Source organism: Schistosoma mansoni, chromosome 1 (genome assembly GCF_000237925.1).
Source record: "Schistosoma mansoni strain Puerto Rico chromosome 1, complete genome".
NCBI classification, from domain to species: Eukaryota; Metazoa; Platyhelminthes; class Trematoda; order Strigeidida; family Schistosomatidae; genus Schistosoma; species Schistosoma mansoni.
In genome coordinates, this window is record NC_031495.1 from 10,469,179 (window position 1) to 10,493,044 (window position 23,866).

The following is a 23,866-nucleotide window of genomic DNA, read 5'->3' on the forward strand; positions in this document are numbered from 1 at the left end:
ATGAATTGGACAGAATGCAAAAAAAATTTGTTGATCGAAACAAATATACAAAAACAATGTAGAAGATTTAATAACTTGACCAATTCACAAAACGCCCAGGAATCACGAAATGAGGAGCCATGACAGGAAACGCTGCGAATCAAAGATCGACTCTTGTGACAAAAAATGTTTACTACACATAGGTTAAGAGGACGTAAAAATTGAAGGTAATTGTCAGGTGCTAAGATACTTTAATCATTTAATTTCCAATGTAGGGATCATTTCACTTATGACTTACAAACGATAATATCAAACAATTAGAAAAATATTATCGCCGCCATTAAATGACGGTGAACTACTCAGATTACTTTTTGTATACATGTTACAAACTTGATATCCCCGTTTCATGGAAGAAAATGTAAGGGGAGATCACCGAAATTAATCCACCTACTTACATTGGATTGACAGACTGAAAAAGTATTAGGTGTTACTAAAGAATATATGAATTACCACGAATAACGTTAAAACATGAAATACTGTTCTTTAAAAAGGGAGTACTCGTCAACTGCATATTACGTCAGCAACAACAGGTATGTGTATATTTGTGTTCATAGAGAAGTAAACTATAATGGAGTTTAAGGATTTTGTATTTCAAATTAATTGGTATTTTCAGAACACAATTATTCGTTAAGTGGTAAAAAAACCAAGCATAGACCCCTTAGTATTCTGTGGCTAGCATATCGTTAATGGAAAGACTCACATGGCACAGTAATCCCACTTGTCTTGTTTTTCAGCAGTGAGTCTCCGTCTTTCGTAAACAGCATGACTGGTTGCCTGCGACTAGCCATAGGTATTCGCTGTGATTAAAGTTGTACCATTATACACCTAAATGAACTTTAAATGAAATTTTTTTATTTATTAGCGTTATACAATAAATGATATTGGAAAGTTCTGCTTCGAATTAAGAATCCTATAACCCGACAGTGGTACTTTTGATTACAATGATATACAAAGATTCCAATTAGACTTTATAAAATGAAGTAATTTTTATCGATTCAGTCGGATTTCGCACTTTGTATGCAGAATCTTGTTATTGCAACAATTTGCTTACGTTATAAAATGTAACAATCAATTTTAAGGACCTACCATTTGTTAGATATTCGCGACTGATATTCTAACCACAACCCTGCCCTTAATGCCTGTAGGATGATTTACTGATAGTTCACAAACATGTTCACTAAACATCGGTAGCAAAAAAGTTTATAGCAGATCTACAATGTATTTATTAAACGCAACTAAAAAATACTAGATACAAAAGTTAGGACAGCACAAATGAAGAGTCAAAAACTGTTTAGGAAAACAATGTAAAGAAGAACCGACCATGCTACAATAAACATACAGTTATAATGAAAAGCTTATTGGGAAGAATTGTTATCTGACCTGAAGGTTTTTTTTAAATAGATGAGCCGATGAATTATCGTTCTGTCTCAAAAAATACAGAGAAACAAATAGCGAACGATTAGAGGAATTCACAACAACAGTAATATAACAGATAATTTCCCAGTATTTAGTTATCAACTTATTTTTGACACGGAAAGTTAAAAAAGAATCAAAGAAAAGGTGTTTTATTAGGTTCCGATATATATATATATATATATATATATATATATATATATATATATATGCCTAAATGAGATCACACACGGAACATTGCACATCCTCAACAGACAACACCATAAACTTCAGGTTTCTATGAATTCAAATACGTTAGGGAATGATACAAAGGGCGTAGTGGTTTGATTCAATGAAATCTAACAAATATATTGGTAGAAGGTAATTGGGCATGACCAGTCATTGTAAAATAACCAACATAAAGTTTATGGGGAAACGTAAACTGAAAAATATACAATTTATCAACAAGTAAATAGTGCATATTGAATGCTTAATAACGGTTAAATAACAACAATAATAGTAATAATAAGGAGCAAAATTATTTTAAATATTATTTAACTATATTGATAGCTTGTATACAAGAAATTAATCCGAAGTAAATGAAGCAAATAAAAATACGAGAGTTTAATTTCTTTATTGTATTCCAAAATAATCAAACCAATAAATGACAAAATATAATACGAATTCACTGATATATGTATACATTAAATGTATTTATTGAAAAAAAAACAACTTTAAATATAATAAAATTATGTAATTGAAATTAATGAGAAAATGCTAATTCAATGTTGTACCATGTAGACTGAAACTATTAGATGCAGAATTTGTAGAATGAATAATTGTAGACTGATCTGAATTAAGTATATTGATAGATTCAGATAGTGTAGAACTATTACCTGTCTCTGATGGTACATCTTCAACAACAGCAGTTATAAAACATTCCTTAGTACTTGATGTACTTGGTGATTGTTGTTTGGAATTAATTAAATTTGACTTAGATTGATCAAATTCATCTGTATGGACAATTGGACTGTTTGAAGATGTAGAGTTAGTTGTATAATATGAAGGAGAACTGTATGAAAAACGATTAATTCGTTTATTATTGTTAGACTGTGAATAAAATGTATTACACCAGTGACGAGTAAACCAATTACGAAATGCATTCACAGACGATTGATCATTTCTAGAAGGAATGTTACTATTGAGAGGTTTATCAGGATGAAATATATTTTTAAAATTTATTATACGCAAATTACGCTGATTCATTGGATATTGTGACGAATTTAAATTAACTGGATTATTGGTGGGACAAGTTGCCTGTGGTTGTTCTACAGACAGATTTGTCCGTGATGTTAAATGTCCTGGACAGTTAGTGTAAATAAAATTCATTTGATGTATTGATAAAATCTAAATGTAGGATAGGAGGAAATAGAGAACGGTACAAATAGCTTTTAAGAAAATCTTTTAACTGTTTAGCTTTAAAAAAAATGAAGTAATTAAGAAAGATTATAATTCTAACTAAAAACATACTAGGAATTTGACTATATATGTGGAGTTTAGAAATCTAATAACTGGGATACTTGTCTTTTAAAACCTATTAACTGTTAGGATGAGCCGAATAAGTTAAAATATAAAATTCTGAAAGCTATTCTCTGAAATATTAGTATACATAGACATACACATTTTAATTTATATTTACCGAACTGGTTTGTGGTATTTTTACACCGTCCAAACAGTAACTCTGTCAAACATAATGTAGAACCTGACACATGTGTACATGGGTTCAGTTTGTCATGTCCACTCAGCACAGCGAGATGAAACTGTCACGGCGAATTCCAGAGAAGTAGAGATGGTGACAGTATTAATGACAATAAAAAACATTAGGAATTCAAGATACAATGTGAGAAAACATAAATTAACCAAGTATTAAGATAAATGTATGAGAAATTTGGGAACTTAGGGCCTAAGCAAAGATAGGGTGAATGTACCTGCGCCAATAAGAACCATTTGAGCAATGTCGTTCAAAATCGCTAACCATTGGTTACGATAAAAATGCTGACCAAAACCCACCTACATGGCTCACTCCAGCAGTCAATGACAGATTCCATGTCTTGATTTGGACGTCCCTAAATTTCCTTCAACTTATTCCTACATTGGCCATCGTCGCGAGCCGAGAAAGCCCGTGGATAGATATATACGTAATACATGTCCCAAGCATTTCAGTCGATAACGACACACTACCTCGTCAACTCCTTCCACATGCTTATCTAGTACTCTGAATCCAACTCTAGAATTGCTAACTTGATGGTCCTAAAATATATGTATGACCGAATACTAGTAACCTATGTATATCCTCTATTCTTAATGATCATGCTCCACACCCATAAAGCAGAACGGCGTGAATTATTGTGAGGTAAACTCGTTCTTTGGTTGCTAAATGGACATCTTGTTTATGTCACAAGTTATATAAGTTGGTAAAAGCCAAGTGGGGTTTCCAAGTTTTCGTCAGACAATAACCTACCGGACGTAATGAAGCTTCCAAAATAAATGATGTGATAGATGAACTTAACTAATTTATTCCTTATCATTAGTTCAGATGTTGGTGCAGACTAGTCCTGAAGTAAAATTTTGAATTTAGATGAAGGGGAATGAATCTTAAACATACTTGCATTGTTGCTTAAAGCCGTTAGAAAAACATCATCCTGCGATAACCATAGAGGGATTAGTCTGACTAACATAGCATCTAAAATACTAGCCTCAATAATTATCGGGCGCCTAACTAAGACTCGTGAACTGCAAACACGAGAAAATCAGGCTGGCTTCAGACCTGGTCGTGGCTGTATCGACCACATATTCACCATTCGTCAAGTTTTAGAGCACAGACACGCTTATCGGCGTCCGACAATGATAGTTTTTCTTGACTTGAAAGCAGCATTTGACTCTGTAGACCGAGAGGTTCTGTGGCAGTGTCTGTCATTGAAAGGTGTACCTGAGAAGTACATAAACCTTGTGAAGGCTCTTTACTCGAACACTATTAGTCGAGTAAGAGCTTATGGCGAACTGTCATATGATTTTACAACCTCAAGTGGTGTCCGTCAAGGTTGTCCACTATCCCCGTTTTTGTTTAACTTCATTATAGACCTGTTGCTGCAAATAACACTCTCTTCGACTGAATCTACAGGAATTGATCTCCTACCAGGGGGACCACTAAGCGACTTAGAATACGCAGATGACATAGTCCTGTTTGGTGAAGACGCTGACAAAATGCAGAGTCTTCTGTTGGAACTCAGTAATAATGCCAGGATGTTTGGGATGCGTTTCTCCCCATCCAAATGTAAATTGTTACTCCAGGACTGGCCTGCGTCAACACCCGAACTAAGGATAGGGAGTGAAGTAGTCGAACGCGTCGACAACTTCACTTATCTTGGAAGTCTGATCAGCCCTAATGGGTTGGTGTCTGACGAAATCTCTGCACGGATTCAAAAAGCTCGTTTGGCTTTTGCCAACTTACGTCACCTATGGCGTAGACGAGATATCCGTCTATCAATTAAGGGACGAGTATACTGCGCATCAGTTCGTTCTGTTCTACTTTACGGCTGTGAAACATGGCCATTAAGAGTAGGAGATACTCGTAGGTTACTAGTATTTGACCACAGATGCCTTAGAAATATTGCTCACATCTGCTGGGATCACCGGGTAAGTAATAGTGAGGTTAGACGCAGGGTATTAGGGAACGATGGTAAATCAGTTGATGAGGTGATGAATCTTCATCGACTGAGATGGTTGGGCCATGTGTTACGTATGCCTGAACACCGATTACCACGACGCGCTATGATGACTAGTATTGGGGACGGTTGGAAGAGAGTTAGGGGCGGCCAAACCAAAACATGGCATCAGTGCTTGAAGTCACTAACTTCTAGTCTGAGCCATGTTGGTAGATGCAGACTACCTGGTTGGGGTCCGCGTGACTATCGTAACCAATGGTTGGAGACTCTGTGTGACATGGCTCAGAATCGATCACAATGGCGTAGGTGTATACACTCTTTATCTTCCCTTAAACCTTGAGACTAAAATTGCTTCATATCTCCCTTCCTATACTATATCCTTATATACAACCTATAATTTATATACTACTACCAACACTAAATTAACTACTATTAATCCGGTGTTGATCTTGTTGTGCTAACGAGGTATGGCAACTTGGACCGATGCATATATGTGCCTGGTCCTACGTTGTAGCTGACTGACTGACTGTTAGAAAAACAAATTTTTTCAGTGTCTTCACCAAACAACTGTATTTCCTGAGGATCTTCTGGTAGAAAATACATGAGGTAAGGTGGTGAACCATTTTTAGAGCAACATTTTCTAACCCCTTCTTTACGTTATGTAAGTACAGCATTGATAAAGATGTTGGTTGTCTAAGAGAAGCACGTTGCTGTCATAATACTCCAGTATAGTTAAAAGTACGGCAACGTCTTTAGAACTCACGTTGCGATAAATGCACTTATTGAAATAAAATGCAGTCAATACAATAAAAACATTGAACACTTACCTCTGAATCATGGGTCGTTGAGCATAATGGACCTATTAACGATTGAGTGGTCGAAGTTGTTGCCTCTTTATTATTATTAGACATGGATACTGAATGACCAGTTAGTGAACCAACCGTCGCGGTTACAACAGAACATGTTTGGTGAAATATATTACCAAGGAATGATTCGCAGACCATAAGCGCTCTAGGTTGACATGACTCAGATGTAACTACACATACTGGCAAGAGATTTGTGCTCCACACAGATGAACTAGCCAACTGATTTGGGGGAAGAGGTAAATTTGATAACAATGGGATGGTAATACTGTTTGTCATACTATGATTTGGTAGAGTTATGTCATCATTTTGAATGAGTGGAGCTGAAACTGGATTTTCAATATTCGACTGTTCATTCGTTTTAGGGAACGACTGAGCATGAATTATTATCGAATCGGTAGCATTAGCAAAACCATTAGTACCAGTCAGTACGACATAAGTCAATGGAGATCCATGTGCGACTGTCAGTAGGTTACTCATCATTTGTGGTTGACTAGTAATCAACGAAAGACTTTCTATCACAGAAACATCATTACTCGTTCGTGGGTTGGAAAAGTTACCCGTTACAAGATTAGAGAAAGTTGAACAAACTGAAGGTATGGATAAAGTCGGACCAGAGGTAGAGAGTACTTGATTAGATAAGGTTTCCAAGTTTGTATAACTACAAAACAACTCCGCGCGAAAACCATATGCTTGTAAAATATCCAGTTTGCACATGGGACAACTACGTTGTTCCAGAAGCCAAGGATCAATACAAAGTTTGTGAAAGTAATGTCTGAAAAAAAAATAACCATCATGAAGAAAGATTTACGAGATGAAATTTTACAAAAACAAAAGTAAAATATTAAGTTGAAATAGTATCTCCCTCCTCAATCATTTATCAAAGTAAAACAAAAGGAGACTTTAAAAGGTCAGTCAGTGATAACAATATTCATTGAAATTAATGAACCAACTAAAATCCTTTACTCTAATGATAGAAAGTGAAATTTCATATTAAGCTTAATGTTAAGTGGCAAGAGTCTTAAGTGAATTCAATATCCTATATGTCAACATATTCAATCATTTCGATCTTGCTAACACAAGTAAAGGTAACCTAATATTGTAGATTTAACTATTCTATTAACGATTTCGGTAAACTAATGAACTTTCCCTTTAGCTAGGGTTTTTGTTGGAATACAGTAGCATTTTGTCCAAAGTTCTTGTAAGTTTAGTAAAACAGTAGTCAAGTACAATTAAATTAAACAAATGTAGGGAAAATACTAAAATTCATATTCTTTATCTGATTCTTACATTTTCATCATGAAATAGGTTGTATATTCGTTGCTTATTTTAGTCCTCTTCTATTATTGGTTTTTTCAACAATTAATACACTATTTTATTTTGTTGCTTAGGGTGGATCATTAACTGTAAATAAAAAGAATTCTCAAAATTCCCTTACTATTGACCCTAAGAGTTTGTTTACAAAGAATGAGCTTTTTTCCGTTTGTTTATCGGGTTAGTTTCAGAGTTGTGGTGATGGCTATTGGTGACCATTTATGGACTGAATTAAGTTTGTATTTCGCTCTTTGATAAATCATAGTTTCTTCCCACTTCCTACATTGTCTTGATAGACATTTAAAAAAACAACGGGGAGGGATTAGAGAATACACCCCGACAAACTAGGATGCGTTCCAAAAGAACAATTGTGATGAAGTTATCCGTGAACAAAAGAAGTACCACTAACATCAAATCAAACACCAATGGCTCTGTCGTTGGTAACGCTGACATTACAGCCGATTGTCAGTATCATATACTTAATAAATTTATTACCTGGTTTTGATGATGAGACACTTATTCAGAATCGATTTCGCTAGTCAGGACTGTGCCCGAATATCTTCAGTCAGTGATCTGGTGACTAACTGCCTTTCTTTAACAAATAATACCGTTTTCTGAAGCTCACAATAATTAAAAGTAACAACTTCGTGGCATGGAGACATACTTAACCCTGAGTGTGACTAATCTGGAGCGTGATACCACTACTTTAAGACAGTCTGGGTACTAAGTTGAACATTATCAAACGATGTAAGTAAAATATTATTTCAACGAAAAAAACACGGAACTTGAAAATAATTTCAGTTACGAAATGGCGTCAAATGGAGAAAGATTAAAAATTGAGGGACACTGAAAAACTGTTTTATTCTAGTCTAGGACCTCTTAACAACGTGCCATTGGGTTTACTCAGTTACATTGTTTTTCCCCATATAATTAATTGGACAGTGAGCAAAACATAACTAATTATTAGCGGTGAATATGGCTTCCTACCCAATAAATTTTACTGTACTGAACTACAAATCTAGATACCAATCGAGGTGTCATAGTTTAGCTTACTCTAATTTAAACCGGTAGGAACCTGATTTTGAATGGGATATCTTACAATCTTTACCATCATCTTTTGTAACATTTCAGTTGTTCGAATTCAGTATTAGTTAACTGGATTATTAATGACATTGTTTGAAGAAAAATCAGATTAAGTTACAACTGAAAAGGACAACTAACCGACAAGGAAGAATGCGAATATTATCCATTGCTTTAAAAGGTTCGATACATATTGCACACTGTTCACAGTTCGAAGTTATTTCCTGCGACAAAATAAGAAAATTAGAAACTTGTTGGTGAGAAAGCTTTTTCAAAACAATAGTAAACACAATAATAGAAATGTATGTACAAATAAACTATTACAAGGATCAATAAAATATCTCACTTATTGGGTTAGACGTTTGTGATCACTAAGCATTTATTAATATAATTAGGGATTTTGGTCATGATTTACCAAAAGACATTTGCCATGTGAATGTTAGGTAAGAAAAAAGTACAGTTATAATGAGGGAATTTAATAAGTTCTCATCTGCTACTACTACTACTACTACTACTAATAATAATAATAATAATAATAATAATAATAATAATAATGATAGAAAGGGAAGTCCTATAAACAAATTGATTATAAATCAATATCTTCTAATTATTCGATAAGACATTTTCGTGTAGGATAATGAGACACAGAGAAAAGTAAATATAACATTTCTCAAGCCAATCACCACTATTTTCCTGAACTATTCTTAACAAAAAGTAATAGACCGAAAGTAAAACTGGGTATAAATGACAGACCATTTATGAAGACCTTTTCAAACAAAAACCCCATCTGCTCTTTGACAAAAAGTCATTTACTCAATAACTACATTAGCACTTACCAACCCAACGAGCAAGTTTCTTATGACTCAGTAGTACTGAAACTTTAAAGGCAATACTAATCTGTATTCTCGATCTTCACTACACCTTTAACGGTTGTTTACCTTTTCCAAAAGTGCGGGAAGTTAAACAAGAACACTATTGTAATTGCGTAGTTTAGTAAATGACACCTTGACTTACATTTGGGAAAGTATAAAAATTAATGTGCCTGGAAATGAACAATTCAAGTGTCGAATACGTAAGTTAAAGCGAACAAGTGAAGGCACAGTATGGAAATGTCTGAAGAAAACTAAGGGCTAATTTCTGAATCCAATAATTAACTGGCAATTTTACGACCAACAAGAATATCAGAATCTAATTTATCTGCGAAATTCGTACCTTCCGTAGTAGGTTCTTTAGAGAATATATTATATTCTTAACTACCAACTTTATCAGTATGAATACATGAGTAAAAGAAATGTAAAGCTTCATCTGGAACTGTCATGGATAAAAAATGAAGTTAACTTCTGAATACAATAAATTGTTGATTCAATGGTTAGCGCATTGTTTTCAGTCACCGAGCCACAAGTTTTAGCTCACTCGACCTACTTCAGTTAAAACAACCGAGAATTACCGCAAGATCTCATAAAAGAAAATGCTATTCAGAGCCGATGGCAAGAAATATACTTGGTTATTGAGTCATTTACATATGTCTGTATGGATGTATATATTCCTTATGGAATTCAAGCCAATATTTAGCAATCCAATATACGTTGGTTTAAGAAATTGAGGCGAAAACTTTTAATCTATTTAAAACACTGATTATAAGGATACAAGTAAAGACTGCGAAATAAAATTACCCAATCTCCAGAATGCAGGGTTTTGATAGGTATACGTGCAACAGCTTTTTTTGCCAATTCCGTAAGTCTTCTCTGAAATATTGGAAAACGAAAATTTATAAAGCATGAATAGTTAGGTATAATTAAATGATACACTACCACTTGTGAAGTGGAATTTGAGATCAGTTGTATTTAAAGAAAACTTGTATCATAAACGTACATTAACTGGGAACCGGAAAGAACGACCATACATTTTACGCGCTCTTCACAAGGTGCAGGATTTGATCTCAGGGGAGGTTGTGGGTGCGGTTCTTTAGGGAGTCGCTAATAACGACAAAGAATTTGTCTAGCACTCCACGGTTGCCAATGGTTTATCTGTTGATGTCAGTCTGGGGAAAATATCTCCAATCAAGGAGTGGGACTATAACTAGAAAGGAAGCCTTGCATTACCTTTACAGCTTGAACTAGCAACAAACTGGGTGTTCTTTCAGTAAATACAGACAAACAAACTTATCACTAGCTGCGAACATATTTTTTTTCACTACTTAATATTTACGCGGCTGTAGCTTCTGGCTTTCGTCAGTGTTTGGTTCTATTCATCATGATGAACCGAGTTTCATTGGCTGTAAAATGTGTTCCTTGGAGTCCTGATATGCCAGAAAGATTTATTGGGCAGCAGTGGGCAGAATTGTAAAGTCTGAGAGAGATATTGCACTTTCGAGTGTATCAACGCAGAGAGGAAGTAGGGTTCTTTTGATGAATAATTAGCATATCCAGTGATGCTGTATTTTCACAAACAGAAGAATTCAATGGTTAACTACAAAAATACCATACCTTCCATCATTCATGGACTTTCAATGTCAGCGGTAAGGTCAGAGAAGTACCGAGTTAATACCAATAAAATAAGTACTGACAGAGAAATTATGCACCACTATGTTCAGTTGGCTATTCCTAGCTTTCTAAAGTCGTCCCCAAAAGTTGATGAAACTATCAATTGCTACTCCATTTCTCTTTCACGTTTCTCGATAAAAAAATCCTTTCATGGTGTGTGGCACCGGGGGCTAGCAACAAAACTCGAGCTTGCCATTCTTTTCAACATTTATCTTCATTCTCGACTAGCGCAGACTACTCTGAACTACAAATGTTATTTCTGGTCTCCAAAAAGCGTGCTCGGATCTACATATATCGCTTTCGATGTGTGAACCTTATATCAAGTCGGTAATGCTTCACTAGTGAGAACTGTGAAATGTTGAGGGGCTTTTGAAAACCCTGGCAAAACTCATATGGTCATTCATTTAAACCTACCAATTGATGCAAAAGAGATCTTTCGAAAACTGCTTTGCTTCTGTCTAAAACCCCGATCGTTGCTGCTACCTTGACGTGGTGGTCGGGTTTGCCTATCGTGATGAAGCAATCGAGCTATGCTGGCTGGAACAATCGTTCCTCGAGGTCCTACCATGCCAGACAGGTCGGTTGAAGAGCGGTGAGACTAAAAGCAGCAAACCCAAGGTCCGAAGGCGAAGTCGTACTGCTGACTGTACAGAGGTGTGACAGCAGTAAGGTGTTTCCTTCAGACAACCAGCATGACAGCGATGCTGCCTTCCCACAAGGAGGGGTGGGGTTAGAAAAGGTCGACCCTAAAAATGCACACCTCGCCTTATCCCACGGATATCCGTCTCCGGCGGTAAGGTTTTTTTTGAAGAACGGAGCTAACACAAAAACTACCCACAAAAAGGTCGTGTGTGACCGACCTCAAGCAGTTGTCCCTTGGGCACTGCGGTCACGCTCTCAGGTCATTAAGACCACTTCTAACCCAATTTCCTTTTCAGGTACCTCTAGAAGAATCCTTCCACGGTGTGGGCAACCGGGAAGTGATAACTGCCCTCATACCTCTAACAGCACTCAAGACCACTGTATTCATAATCAATCTCCTTCTTCACTTCCTACTATTCCTTCTACCTTGACTTTCAACACTAAACTTCCTGTTCCGGTTTCCTCCTCAAGTGTCACCATGGCCAACGATTCTAGTGCGCGAAACGCTGTCCCAGGTCTACTAAAACCTCGCTCCAAACTACACATTGGAGCCTTCAACGTACGTACCCTATGCCAAATCGGTCAACAGGCCTCCTTAGCTAAAACTCTAGAATCTCGTACCATTGATGTATGCTGTGTCTCCGAAACACGCATACAGGATCCCAGTGTGGTCATTCACTTGACCTCACCTCGCCAAAATGGACAGCCGACGAAATACACCCTCCGTGTATCTGGCGACCCGTTGGCTAGTTCTCGCGGACTTGCAGGTGTAGGCATAGCACTAAGTACAAGGGCAGAACAGGCACTACTAGAATGGATCCCCGTTAACAGTCGCCTGTGTGCTGTCCGGCTAAATGGCTCCGTAAGAACTCGGAAGGATAGGGACACACGTCGTTGCCTTTTCGTCGTTTCTGCCTACGATCCCACTGACTGCAGCCATGATGAAGTAAAAGATGACTTTTACAGAAAACTCTCTGAGCTTCTTCAGAAAGCTAAGCGCTCAGACATAGTAGTCGTAGCGGGTGACTTTAATGCCCAGGTAGGCAGCTTAAATCATACAGAAAGACATTTAGGTGGGTGTTTTAGTATTCCGGCTCAACGAACCGATAATGGTGATCGTCTGTTGCAACTATGCTCAGACAATCGTTTATTTTTAGCAAGCACTAATTTTAAGCATAAGGAGAGACATCGTCTAACATGGCGACCACCTGCACCAAACCAACGATGGACTCAAATAGACCATATTGTCATCAGTCATCGTTGGAGAGGCTCAATAGAAGATTGTCGCTCGTATTGGAATACTTGTTTAGACTCTGATCACGCTTTAATACGAGCGCGCATTTGTCTGCGCCTCAATGGACGCAGGAAAATTACACTAAGAAGACCCATTAGGATTGAACTGGAGGACGAGAAAGCCAAATGCGAATTCCAGAAACAACTGAGTTCACATCTAGGCAGTTCTGTAAACGAGACTGACCCAGATGCTGCTTGGAAAGACATACGAACAGCTGTGGAAACAGCAGTAACATCTATTAGTCATTTAAACCATAGGGCTCCAAAAAACCAGTGGATTTCCTCTAAGTCTATTTCACTGATGGATTCGCGTAAACTCATCCCATCAGGCTCTGAACACGACAAAGAGCGTAATCAAATCAAATTTAGGTTGACTAAAAGTCTAAGGAACGATCGTGAGCAGTGGTGGGCAACGAAAGCAAAAGAGATGGAAAAGGCAGCGGCTGTAGGCAACACCAGGCAACTATTCAGACTAATAAAAGAAACCGGAATTAAGAAGTCAAGTGTAAGTGAGACAATCTCCGAAAAAGACGGAACCCTTATCTGCTCTCAACCTAAACGTTTAGAACGATGGGCGGAACACTTTAAGGAGCAGTTTAGCTGGCCTTCAGCTACTGCACAACTACCCACTATTCCCAGAAAACCTGAATGGAACATTGAGGTAGGCCCCCCGACCCTACTTGAAGTTCAAAAGGCTATAAGTAATCTGAAACGAGGAAAAGCAGCTGGTCCAGATGGATTGGCTCCAGAGGTCTTTAAATATGGTGGTCCAATTTTAGCGATTAGGTTGACTAATATTCTGGCTAAAATCTGGGAGACGGATGTAATCCCATCCGACTGGTCACAATCACTGATTGTCCCAATATATAAAAAGGGGTCAAAATCATCCTGCGATAACCATAGAGGGATTAGTCTGACTAACATAGCATCTAAAATACTAGCCTCAATAATTATCGGGCGCCTAACTAAGACTCCTGAACTGCAAACACGAGAAAATCAGGCTGGCTTCAGACCTGGTCGTGGCTGTATCGACCACATATTCACCATTCGTCAAGTTTTAGAGCACAGACACGCTTATCGGCGTCCGACAATGATAGTTTTTCTTGACTTGAAAGCAGCATTTGACTCTGTAGACCGAGAGGTTCTGTGGCAGTGTCTGTCATTGAAAGGTGTACCTGAGAAGTACATAAACCTTGTGAAGGTTCTTTACTCGAACACTACCAGTCGAGTGAGAGCTTATGGCGAACTGTCATATAATTTTACAACCTCAAGTGGTGTCCGTCAAGGTTGTCCACTATCCCCATTTTTGTTTAACTTCATTATAGACCTGTTGCTGGAAATAACACTCTCTGCGACTGAATTTTCAGGAATTGATCTCCTACCAGGGGGTCCACTAAGCGACTTAGAATACGCAGATGACATAGTCCTGTTTGGTGAAGACGCTGACAAAATGCAGAGTCTTCTGTTGGAACTCAGTAATAATGCCAGAATGTTTGGGATGCGTTTCTCCCCATCCAAATGTAAATTGTTACTCCAGGACTGGCCTGCGTCAACACCCGAACTAAGGATAGGGAGTGAAGTAGTCGAACGCGTGGACAACTTCACTTATCTTGGAAGTCTGATCAGTCCTAATGGGTTGGTGTCTGACGAAATCTCAGCACGGATTCAAAAAGCTCGTTTGGCTTTTGCCAACTTACGTCACCTATGGCGAAGACGAGATATCCGTCTATCAATTAAGGGACGAGTATACTGCGCAGCAGTTCTCTCTGTTCTACTTTACGGCTGTGAAACATGGCCATTAAGAGTAGAAGATACTCGTAGGTTACTAGTATTTGACCACAGATGCCTTAGAAATATTGCTCACATCTGCTGGGATCACCGGGTAAGTAATAGTGAGGTTAGACGCAGGGTATTAGGGAACGATGGTAAATCAGTTGATGAGGTGATGAATCTTCATCGACTGAGATGGTTGGGCCATGTGTTACGTATGCCTGAACACCGATTACCACGACGCGCTATGATGACTAGTATTGGGGACGGTTGGAAGAGAGTTAGGGGCGGCCAAACCAAAACATGGCATCAGTGCTTGAAGTCACTAACTTCTAGTCTGAGCCATGTTGGTAGATGCAGACTACCTGGTTGGGGTCCGCGTGACTATCGTAACCAATGGTTGGAGACTCTGTGTGACATGGCTCAGAATCGATCACAATGGCGTAGGTGTATACACTCTTTATCTTCCCTTAAACCTTGAGACTAAAATTGCTTCATATCTCTCTTCCTTCCTGTACTATATCCTTATATACAACCTATAATTTATATACTACTACCAACACTAAATTAACTACTATTAATCCGGTGTTGATCTTGTTGTGCTAACGAGGTATGGCAACTTGGACCGATGCATATATGTGCCTGGTCCTACGTTGTAGCTGACTGACTGACTCTGTCTAAAACCCAGGTTTTTAAACATGATTGTGGTGGATGGTTTTAATGCCCAAGTAGGCAAACAGAGTAACGTTAAAAAGACGTGATAGTCATTTGTCTCAGGTCATAACTCTTGGACGATGGGTTGGACGCTGATGACCATTTTAAACAGAATCTAGCTACTCACTAACTCTGCTTATCAACAACCTAATTGGGAAACCATTATCAGGTCCCCAATACTCAAAGTTGAAACAGTAAAAAGGAACTTGAAATGGAAGACATGAGATGGTCTGTTTGAGTTAATTGCATAAAGTCTCTAAGGATGGTAATCCAGTATTAAATGCTAGATACACTGAGATGTTGAAGAACATTGGGGAACTAGACTTATTACTGACCGTCCCACTTTATAAAGAGGGTGGAAATTCCCTCGTAACAGCCTAAAGAATAAGTCTGATCAGTAGTAGTATCCAATATAGTAGTTAACATACACATTCGATACTAAACTACAGCCCGGAGACAGCAAACACATGAAAACCAAACAAGTTTCTGATTGGTGCTTGGAACAGGTATAGTTCCTGTAGACGTATATCTCCACCTTAAGAATATACTACTATGGCTAGCTACCATTTAAATTTGTTATGTCAAATGACATTTACCAGGGTCGTCCCATTTATTTATCTTTACATAATTTTGTCATAGATACTGTTTTCTTCGTTTAGTTCAAGGATTGGTGCAAAATCTGTAAACTCACGAACTAAAAGTAGACAGATGAAAGTTCTGACACGCAAGGATAGCTACCTTCAAAATTGCAGTCAACCAGTGTTTGAATATAAAACCTTGAAGTATCAGCTAGGAATGAAACCAACAGTGAAAAACACAAAAGTGAGCGAAACTTAGTACGAAATGGAGCACAATGTATATCCCGAAATGCGATTTTTAAGCTAAATCTAATGATAGCGATTCATAGAGATCAAGACAGTCATTTTCCGGTACTTAGAAAGAACAAAAAATTGAAATGTGAGGTTTCCACTACAAATATTGTCACAACTTATGGAAAAAAACATTTTTTGCTTTATAATACAACGAACTTAACAATTGTTTGGAGAAACTACTTACAGAAACTCGTTCCTTGCTGTGTAGGTACCGGAACCGCTGAACATAATAGAATACGAGCCATGCTAAACTGATCACCATAAGAAGAATGAACGAAACAGCCACAAACAAAACAGAAGAACGATTGAGAAAAGCTTCCTCGGACGCTGTTGCAGCAGTCACAACTTCAAACAAGATTTTTCCTTCTGACTTGTGTGAAACAATAGTGTTGTTGGGTTGGTTAGATAATACTCCAGTATGGTGTTCATTATTTGGCAATCCTGTGGTAGCTAATGAATTTCGATCTCTAATCGAAACCAGATTGTCACCTAAACTATAAAACCCTTTTAGTTCATACGATACATTGGTCAAGTCAGTAGTGTTGAGCCCTTCAAAATATGAAAAGTTCAATTCAGCTGAACGATGAACTCGAGAATGAAGTCCTTTATCTTGCGACAAAGCAAGTTGTTCATCAAATAGTAGACCAGAAACAACTGACAATGTTGATAAATGTGAATGAAAGACACTTGGAAAGATTGTGAACAAGGACAACCGAGGCATGGAAAGTTGCAAAACACACTAGACCATCAATACTTGACCGAGTCCGCGAAATATCATTAGACTAATCTGTGTAAAAAAAATAAAACGAAGACATTACATTTAAGAGTAAAAGGAGAACGAGCAAGGGCAATGAAGACGAAACGGAGAAAATTCAAGATAAGATATTATCATGTTTATGGTGACAAAAGTGAGGCTTAGGATGAAAATGTGGTAGATCTCTATGACTACTTTGAAATTTCAGTGATTTTGTTTCAGGTGAGCACTATTTGTAAAAAATTGAAGAACAAATTACCAATTATATGTTATTTAGATCTGGTGACCGTTTTTCAACTGTATGGAAAAGAATGGATTGTTAAACTGAACTCTAGTATTGGTTCTAATTGGGCACCTACATTGTAGAATTATGTCGGCGAACAACTCATCAGGACTTATGGTCATACCTGGCTGAAAACGTAGTCATTTGCCGAGTCAACCTCCTACACAGAACTACGTGTTTAAATTAAGCATTACTTGGGAAAACGATTATATACATGTGTCATTAGTACACACCAAACAAAGGTGTTTTACAAAAAAGTATGAAGATTCAACTTATCGTCTTCTTATAAACACTAGAAAAGCCCCCTTGAGATTAAAGGATTCCTGTCAGAAAATGAATTTTACGTTGGTATGTTATCTTAATGAAACCCATCATTTATATGTTCTGAACAAAAAATAGCTGGTAGACCGGTCCTAAGGAAATCATAGCAAAAAAACTATTTTGAGGAAAACCACAAAAGTAAAGAGAAAACCAAAACTTCGCCGACTTATACCAGTCAAATTGCGGAGTATTCACGGGTTTTTGGTGACTTGGTAATAGCTAGTTGTATCATAGTCCGATCTCTCTATTTTGGGGTTTTCCCCTAAGTCATGGTAGTTTTCCCCAAAGTCTGAAGAATTTTGAGGAAAAACCCCAAATTGTTTTGAGATTCTCAGGACATATTGGGGAAAACACAAAACTTCTCCCAAACTTTGGGGATTTTCCTCAAACCTGTAAATTTTGGGGCTTTTGTTCCACTTCGCTCAAGTCTTTTATAACGGTTCCCCCGAAATTCACTCAAACCGGACAAAAGTTTCCTTAAAATAGGGAGATTGGGAGATGACAATTTGGTACTGAATTGTCTGACGTCTTTTTTCCATCGGAGAGAAGTCGTCTGAAAGGATATTACCCAGAAGTCTATAGATTTATTCACTCACAACAGGAGTTTTGTTTCTGGTAGACTTGAGCAGATTTGAACTGACCACAAGCTTAAGTATGCATAACCTAGATAGTCTGTTGTTCATTGAGGAAGTTCATGTAGGTTCAGTAACCTTCTGGTAGCTTCAACCTTGGAGCAATGCACTTACCTTTAGCTACTAAAGTAAGTGATAACAATTAGCTATGACACAAGCGTTAAATTGACACATCTTGACGAACGAAACTGGTATTTGATTAGGTTTCGAAGAGATTTAAAAATAGTATCCACAAATGCAAGGACTGACCTTGGAAACCTTCAAACATTAAACTCATAAACTTTGTTTAGTGAAATTTCCAAAATGTTAGTTCCTTGAGTGAAGAATGAGTTTAGCTATCGGTTTCTGCGAATCGTTACATCTTGTCGAGCATTTTGTATGTTTTTTTTAGATGTGAACAGTATTTTCACCGTCGCACATCAATTTTCGTAATGTTTGTGCCTCTTTATTATGTGCTTTAATCCCACTAGATAGTAGTTCGACGCGGTTATTGAGTCATTATCTGAGTGATTGTTAAGTCAGTTTTGCATCAATCTAAACTCAAGCAAATGAAATGCACTATTTATGAAGTCAGGAATTATCTATTTTCAGACTTTTTAGGCAAAAGTGGTCCCTAAAAACATTTTGGGTTTGACTTACCACTCCAAAGGATGTTGATGGACAATGGTGTACGATAGGTGGTCAGTAAATCCATGTTGAGGCAATTCTGCGTTAAACTATTTTGGACATTATGTATTTTTTAAATATACAAACATAGACAATTCTAACCATCACAAGTATCATTTTTGACGGAGCAAACATAACAATATACAATTATGATATTTGTGAGAACTAATGATTCGTTTGTACGTGATTGTACTCTGATTACTAATTCCGGATATAATACGTTCATATGTGCTCATCTAGTTCTACCTGCCTCAAAATGCACTATTTCGGGAATTCTTAGTTAACACACCAATTCGAACACTTCTAATTATCGTAGTAACTAGTCTAAGAAATAAAAATAACGTAACTAACAAGTAGAGCCAATCGCAGTCATGAATATTATCTTGTCCTTAGGAGTTATTCTTGTAGATATCATGGTATTCCATCCCACATTACGCTGTTTTCTGAACCTGATAAAGTTTTAAACAAATGTAGTGAAGTAGAGCGATTGCTTTTGAAGATCAAGTTACGAAGCAATAATGGTGAGAAGCTGTAAGCTACAAAGGAGAGAAAAGTTGTTTTACGCTCTTTGGAATGATTTCGTGATTTTACTGAAGCAGCAGACTACTTAAGTATGAGAAAGCTCAAAAAACTGGAATCCGACGGGCACCCAACCAGCTCATAGCAGTTCGAATGAGGAATGGCAGCTGCACACCATGCTGTTTAACGTCGCTGGAACGAAATGGTGAGAGACTTTGAGTAAACCTAACGTTTTTACTATGCTCTAAACTGCAGTTAGAACCGTCTTTCAGAGAAACAGACGAGAACTTCTGTCAAAACCTCTCTCTCACAATCAGAACTCATTGGTTTTACAGCCGTTACTTTTTGTGAACCGAAATATGCCACCGGTATTCAGTGCTCGTAAATGTTATCATCTGTAATACCTTTGTTATCAAGGGTCCTTAACCCAGATCAGAAGTCAGGAATGAGGGGGTTTAAATATATTTAAAAGATAGCCTATATGTCGAGGAGTGTATGATGTAAGGTGACTAGTTGTTGCGAGACATTTGCAGCGGAACTGGTGAAATAGTGATCTGGTGTATATTCTTGATCAGGCGCCTTCAGCTAATTTGTGCTCAGTTAAATTGATGAGGTCAGGTCCTGTCCATGTTAGAAGGATTCAATGGAGTCTATAATATCTAAATGTGACCACCATATACTTTTGAAGACAACTTCAAATAAGCCTATGGTCAAGCTATACAATGTTCGAAGATGTTACACATAGACTGTGTTTGACAAAGCTGGCGTTTCACGTCTCTCCCCATGCAACGTTCTCAAAACCAGTAAGTCAATATACAAAGAACAAAAAGATATAAATATGTTTCAACCAAAGATAGAGAGTAGTTCGTACATTTTAATTTCAGAAACCGGGCGAAAAAGAAAAATTAGTACCTCTGTATACAACCTTTGCAAGAAAATTGATCCGTAATTAGATACCTTCATCTTGCTCTTCTTGTATCCCGGTCCAATAACACACTTGTCCAGTTCGTTGGTAGTTTACTCTAGTCTATCAAGAACTTCAGTGGAACAACGAGGGAAAAGATGTATGCCTGATCACTACTATTGGGACTTTGTAGACTTAAAAGTGTTCATGACAAGCCACCATCTCTCCAATTTTGAAGGATAGCAAGCCAATAAAACATGTGTCACCAGACGATGAGATTCAGTAGCTATCCACGAGTACAGGTGCTTCTCGATTTAAGTAGCGTAGTTTGAATATTACAACCAGTAATTGATAAGAATCATTATTGTAGCTGTGTACACTTAAGTAATCCGGATCCAGTATACTCAATAAGGTCTTCATTTTTTCTCTATGCATGTAGGGAATCTTTTATTGTTACAATCCGTGGATTTGATCAGGCTTGTCAAAAGATCCGTTTTATTTTAAGTGGCACTTATCTCATATTATCATACTGCGAACACAGTTCAATATGTTTCCGTGAGAATATATGTGATGGCTCCCTCTCGAAGCTTTATTTTCTATGACTAAGTCTGTTATGGTTTGAATCGTTTTTTCTGGCTAGCGATGTTTGAGCAAGTTGGTGGAGGAGCTTTGTAAGAGGTGGAAACCTCCACGTACTTGGGCAGCATCATCGATGAACAAGGGAAATCTGATGCAGATGAGAGGCAGTTGAAAAACATATGGAACTAAAAACAACTGTCTGCAAGCTAACATCAAAGTCAGAATCTTCAATACGAATGTCAAGGCAGTCCTAATGTACGGGGCTGAAACTTCGGAGACTACTATAACCATCGTCAAAAAAGTAAAAGTATTTATAAACAATTATCTACGCAAAATACTCAACATTCACTCGCCGGATACCATCAGCAACAGCTCTTTGTGAGAGGGAACAAACCAGCTTCCAGATGAAGAGGAAATTAGGAAAAGATGCTGGAAGTGAATAGGACACACATTAAGGAAATCACCAAACTACATCATGTTGCAAGCGCTTACCTGGAATCCTGAAGAGAAACGGAAAAGAGGAGTACCAAAGAACACACAGAGTCCAGAGTTGGAAGCGGATACGAAAAAGGTGAATAACAACTGGAAGGAACTGGAGAGGGTTGTCCAGAACAAGGTTGGATGGAGAGTGGTGGTGGGTAGCCTATGCTACTTCAAGGGGTTAACAGGAGTGAGCAAGGAAGTAAGTGAGTAAGTATGTTTGATATCCTTTACACGCTCAACCTTGCTTTTTCTGTCCTCTATATTCACTTATATTACATTATTCTATTAGTTTGTTTATGATCATTATAAGTATATCCTTCACTGCTTCTGAGTCGTGACCAGCCCCTTGGCGCCTTTGGGAATTCTGATCACTATTTCACTTTGTTTTAGCCAAATTTTGATTTCTGGCGGTTGCCGTATTTGATGACTTCTGTAATGCGTTCTAAACCTTGCTTAGTTAAATTATGATCTTGACAATGAGGTTGTCATGATGTTACGTTTGTGCTTTTGTTGACTGGTGTAGTCTGCTTCCACAATCAAATGCGATCCCATTGTATGCGTTTGCTAAGTTCTCGCATCAGTTCTTGTCGTTTTCTTACCATTTCCAAATTTGTGAACGCAAGCTGTTCTGAACGCCCTCTAGATTCCAAAGCGCCTCAAAGCTACGCGTAACCCCCTACACTATGTTCTTGATTGATCCTGTTGGATTTATCTATCCCCGAGAGATATAAACCTTGTTATCTACCTGTTAGGAAAGTATTATATTCATTATCTTTGAATTTATGACCGCGAGTAAATGAATTGATTAAGAACTGGATTAATGACAATGACCTAAAGTAATTCGTAACTAAATAGAATTTATATCGACATCAGCACCAGGATCACGTATGGTGAAGTAAACTTGGAATGCAATGAACTAGCCTGATTAGTATCCTAACCCAAGAGGTTCATGGTGTCTCTTGGTTAGGGCGTCTCATTTTTATACACTAATATAATAATGAGATGTGACTAATAGATAGATAGAAAAGCAACAGATAATTAGAATATTTCAAGGGTTCACACACAATGCAATAAAATTAAATAGGCACACGTTAACTCATATGAGTGGTTTAATGCAATTGACAATCATATGCACAGTCAGATATCGGATTCAATAATGAGTATACAGTTACATGAATTTAACACTTCGGTAATTAGCCTTGTTGTTTCGAGCAGTATATTAATTATGTTTCTCATGTCTCTTGTACAAATATTATCCCGTCACTAATTGCCCACTGTCGGAGCGATTTGGTTCATTATAACCCTATACATCCTGGACGAATCATTGTTCGTCAGTCGCTACGATAACTTCTCTCTGATGGCCGATAATAGGTGTTGTTGTGCCTGGCAGCCGTACCTCATGGGTGAAATATTCGACTAACTAATACCATATACGTCCTATTTCTCTACATTTTTCGACGTCACTACACTCAAGGTATTCTCCATTATTGTAGTTTTGGTATCATTGGATCAAAGTGAGTCACTTAGTCATTCTTCAGAACTGATAAACTGGGTTTATCAGAGTTTCATATTCTACAAAGGCACCAGTTAATGGATTCGAAATAAAATGTCCATTCATTTGAAGGACTAAACCTAATACTTTTATGCTTGTGTATTAGGTGTGAACCATTAGTTGACAATAAGGGGTTAGCTTAGCATAAGAAAAGGAATGTGCTAGTCATCAGTGTCAGAAATAGTGCTCCTTGAAAGTATGTAGAATTATGGTCTACTTCGTTATTACTACTGAGTTAATAATAGACCTAATCCAAAAGTTGTAGATTTGTCACAATGTGCGTATTGCCTCGATATAGCCTAAATTCACAAGCATTATAAGCAAAGATGGATAGTGACTAGCAGCGGAATTCAGGGCGCGCGTTTCATCCTACTTGGGATTCGTCAGCTGGATGTACCTGCATCTCAGAGTTGATGTTCAATCTGGGACTCGAACCCAGTACCTTTCGCTTTAAACGCCATCGCGTTATCCACTCGGCCACCGAGTCTTGATAGCCACTTGCTTGTGCGATGGGGTGATCTACATACTAATAGCAATACGACCTGAATGTCATACACAATTAGCACAACAAGATGAACACCAAATTCATAGGAGTAGTCAATTTAGTGGTGGTAATATATAAAAGATTGCATATAAGGATATAATACAGGCGGAAAGAATTAGTTCGTAGAAGAAAAGGTATGAAGATTTTAGTCTCACAGTTTAAGAGAAGACAAAGTGTGTATACACTTACACCATTGTGATCGATTCTGAGCCATGTCACACAGAGTCTACAACCATTGGTTGCGATAGTCACGCGGACCTCAACCAAGTAATCTGCATCTACCAACCATGGCTCATACTAGAGGTTAGTGGCTTCAAGCACTGATGCCATGTTTTGGTTTGGCCGCTACTAACTCTCTTCCAATCATCCCTATTACTAGTCA

The 23,866-nt window shown here is 37.7% G+C and overlaps 1 protein-coding gene across 1 annotated transcript in view; it reads right to left on the reverse strand.

The window, feature by feature from the left end:
- Nucleotides 1-2,208: 2,208 nt before the first annotated feature.
- Nucleotides 2,209-23,866, reverse strand: part of Smp_079400 (putative goliath E3 ubiquitin ligase) — a gene marked incomplete at both ends in the record, with an annotated part of 28,255 nt that continues 6,597 nt past the window's right edge. The window contains 5 exons of the mRNA XM_018793226.1: nt 2,209-2,541; nt 5,984-6,794; nt 8,555-8,637; nt 10,087-10,158; nt 16,432-16,901. Of these exons, the coding sequence (XP_018647760.1) occupies nt 2,209-2,541; nt 5,984-6,794; nt 8,555-8,637; nt 10,087-10,158; nt 16,432-16,901 (1,769 nt within the window). The remainder of the gene's footprint in view (nt 2,542-5,983; nt 6,795-8,554; nt 8,638-10,086; nt 10,159-16,431; nt 16,902-23,866) is intronic.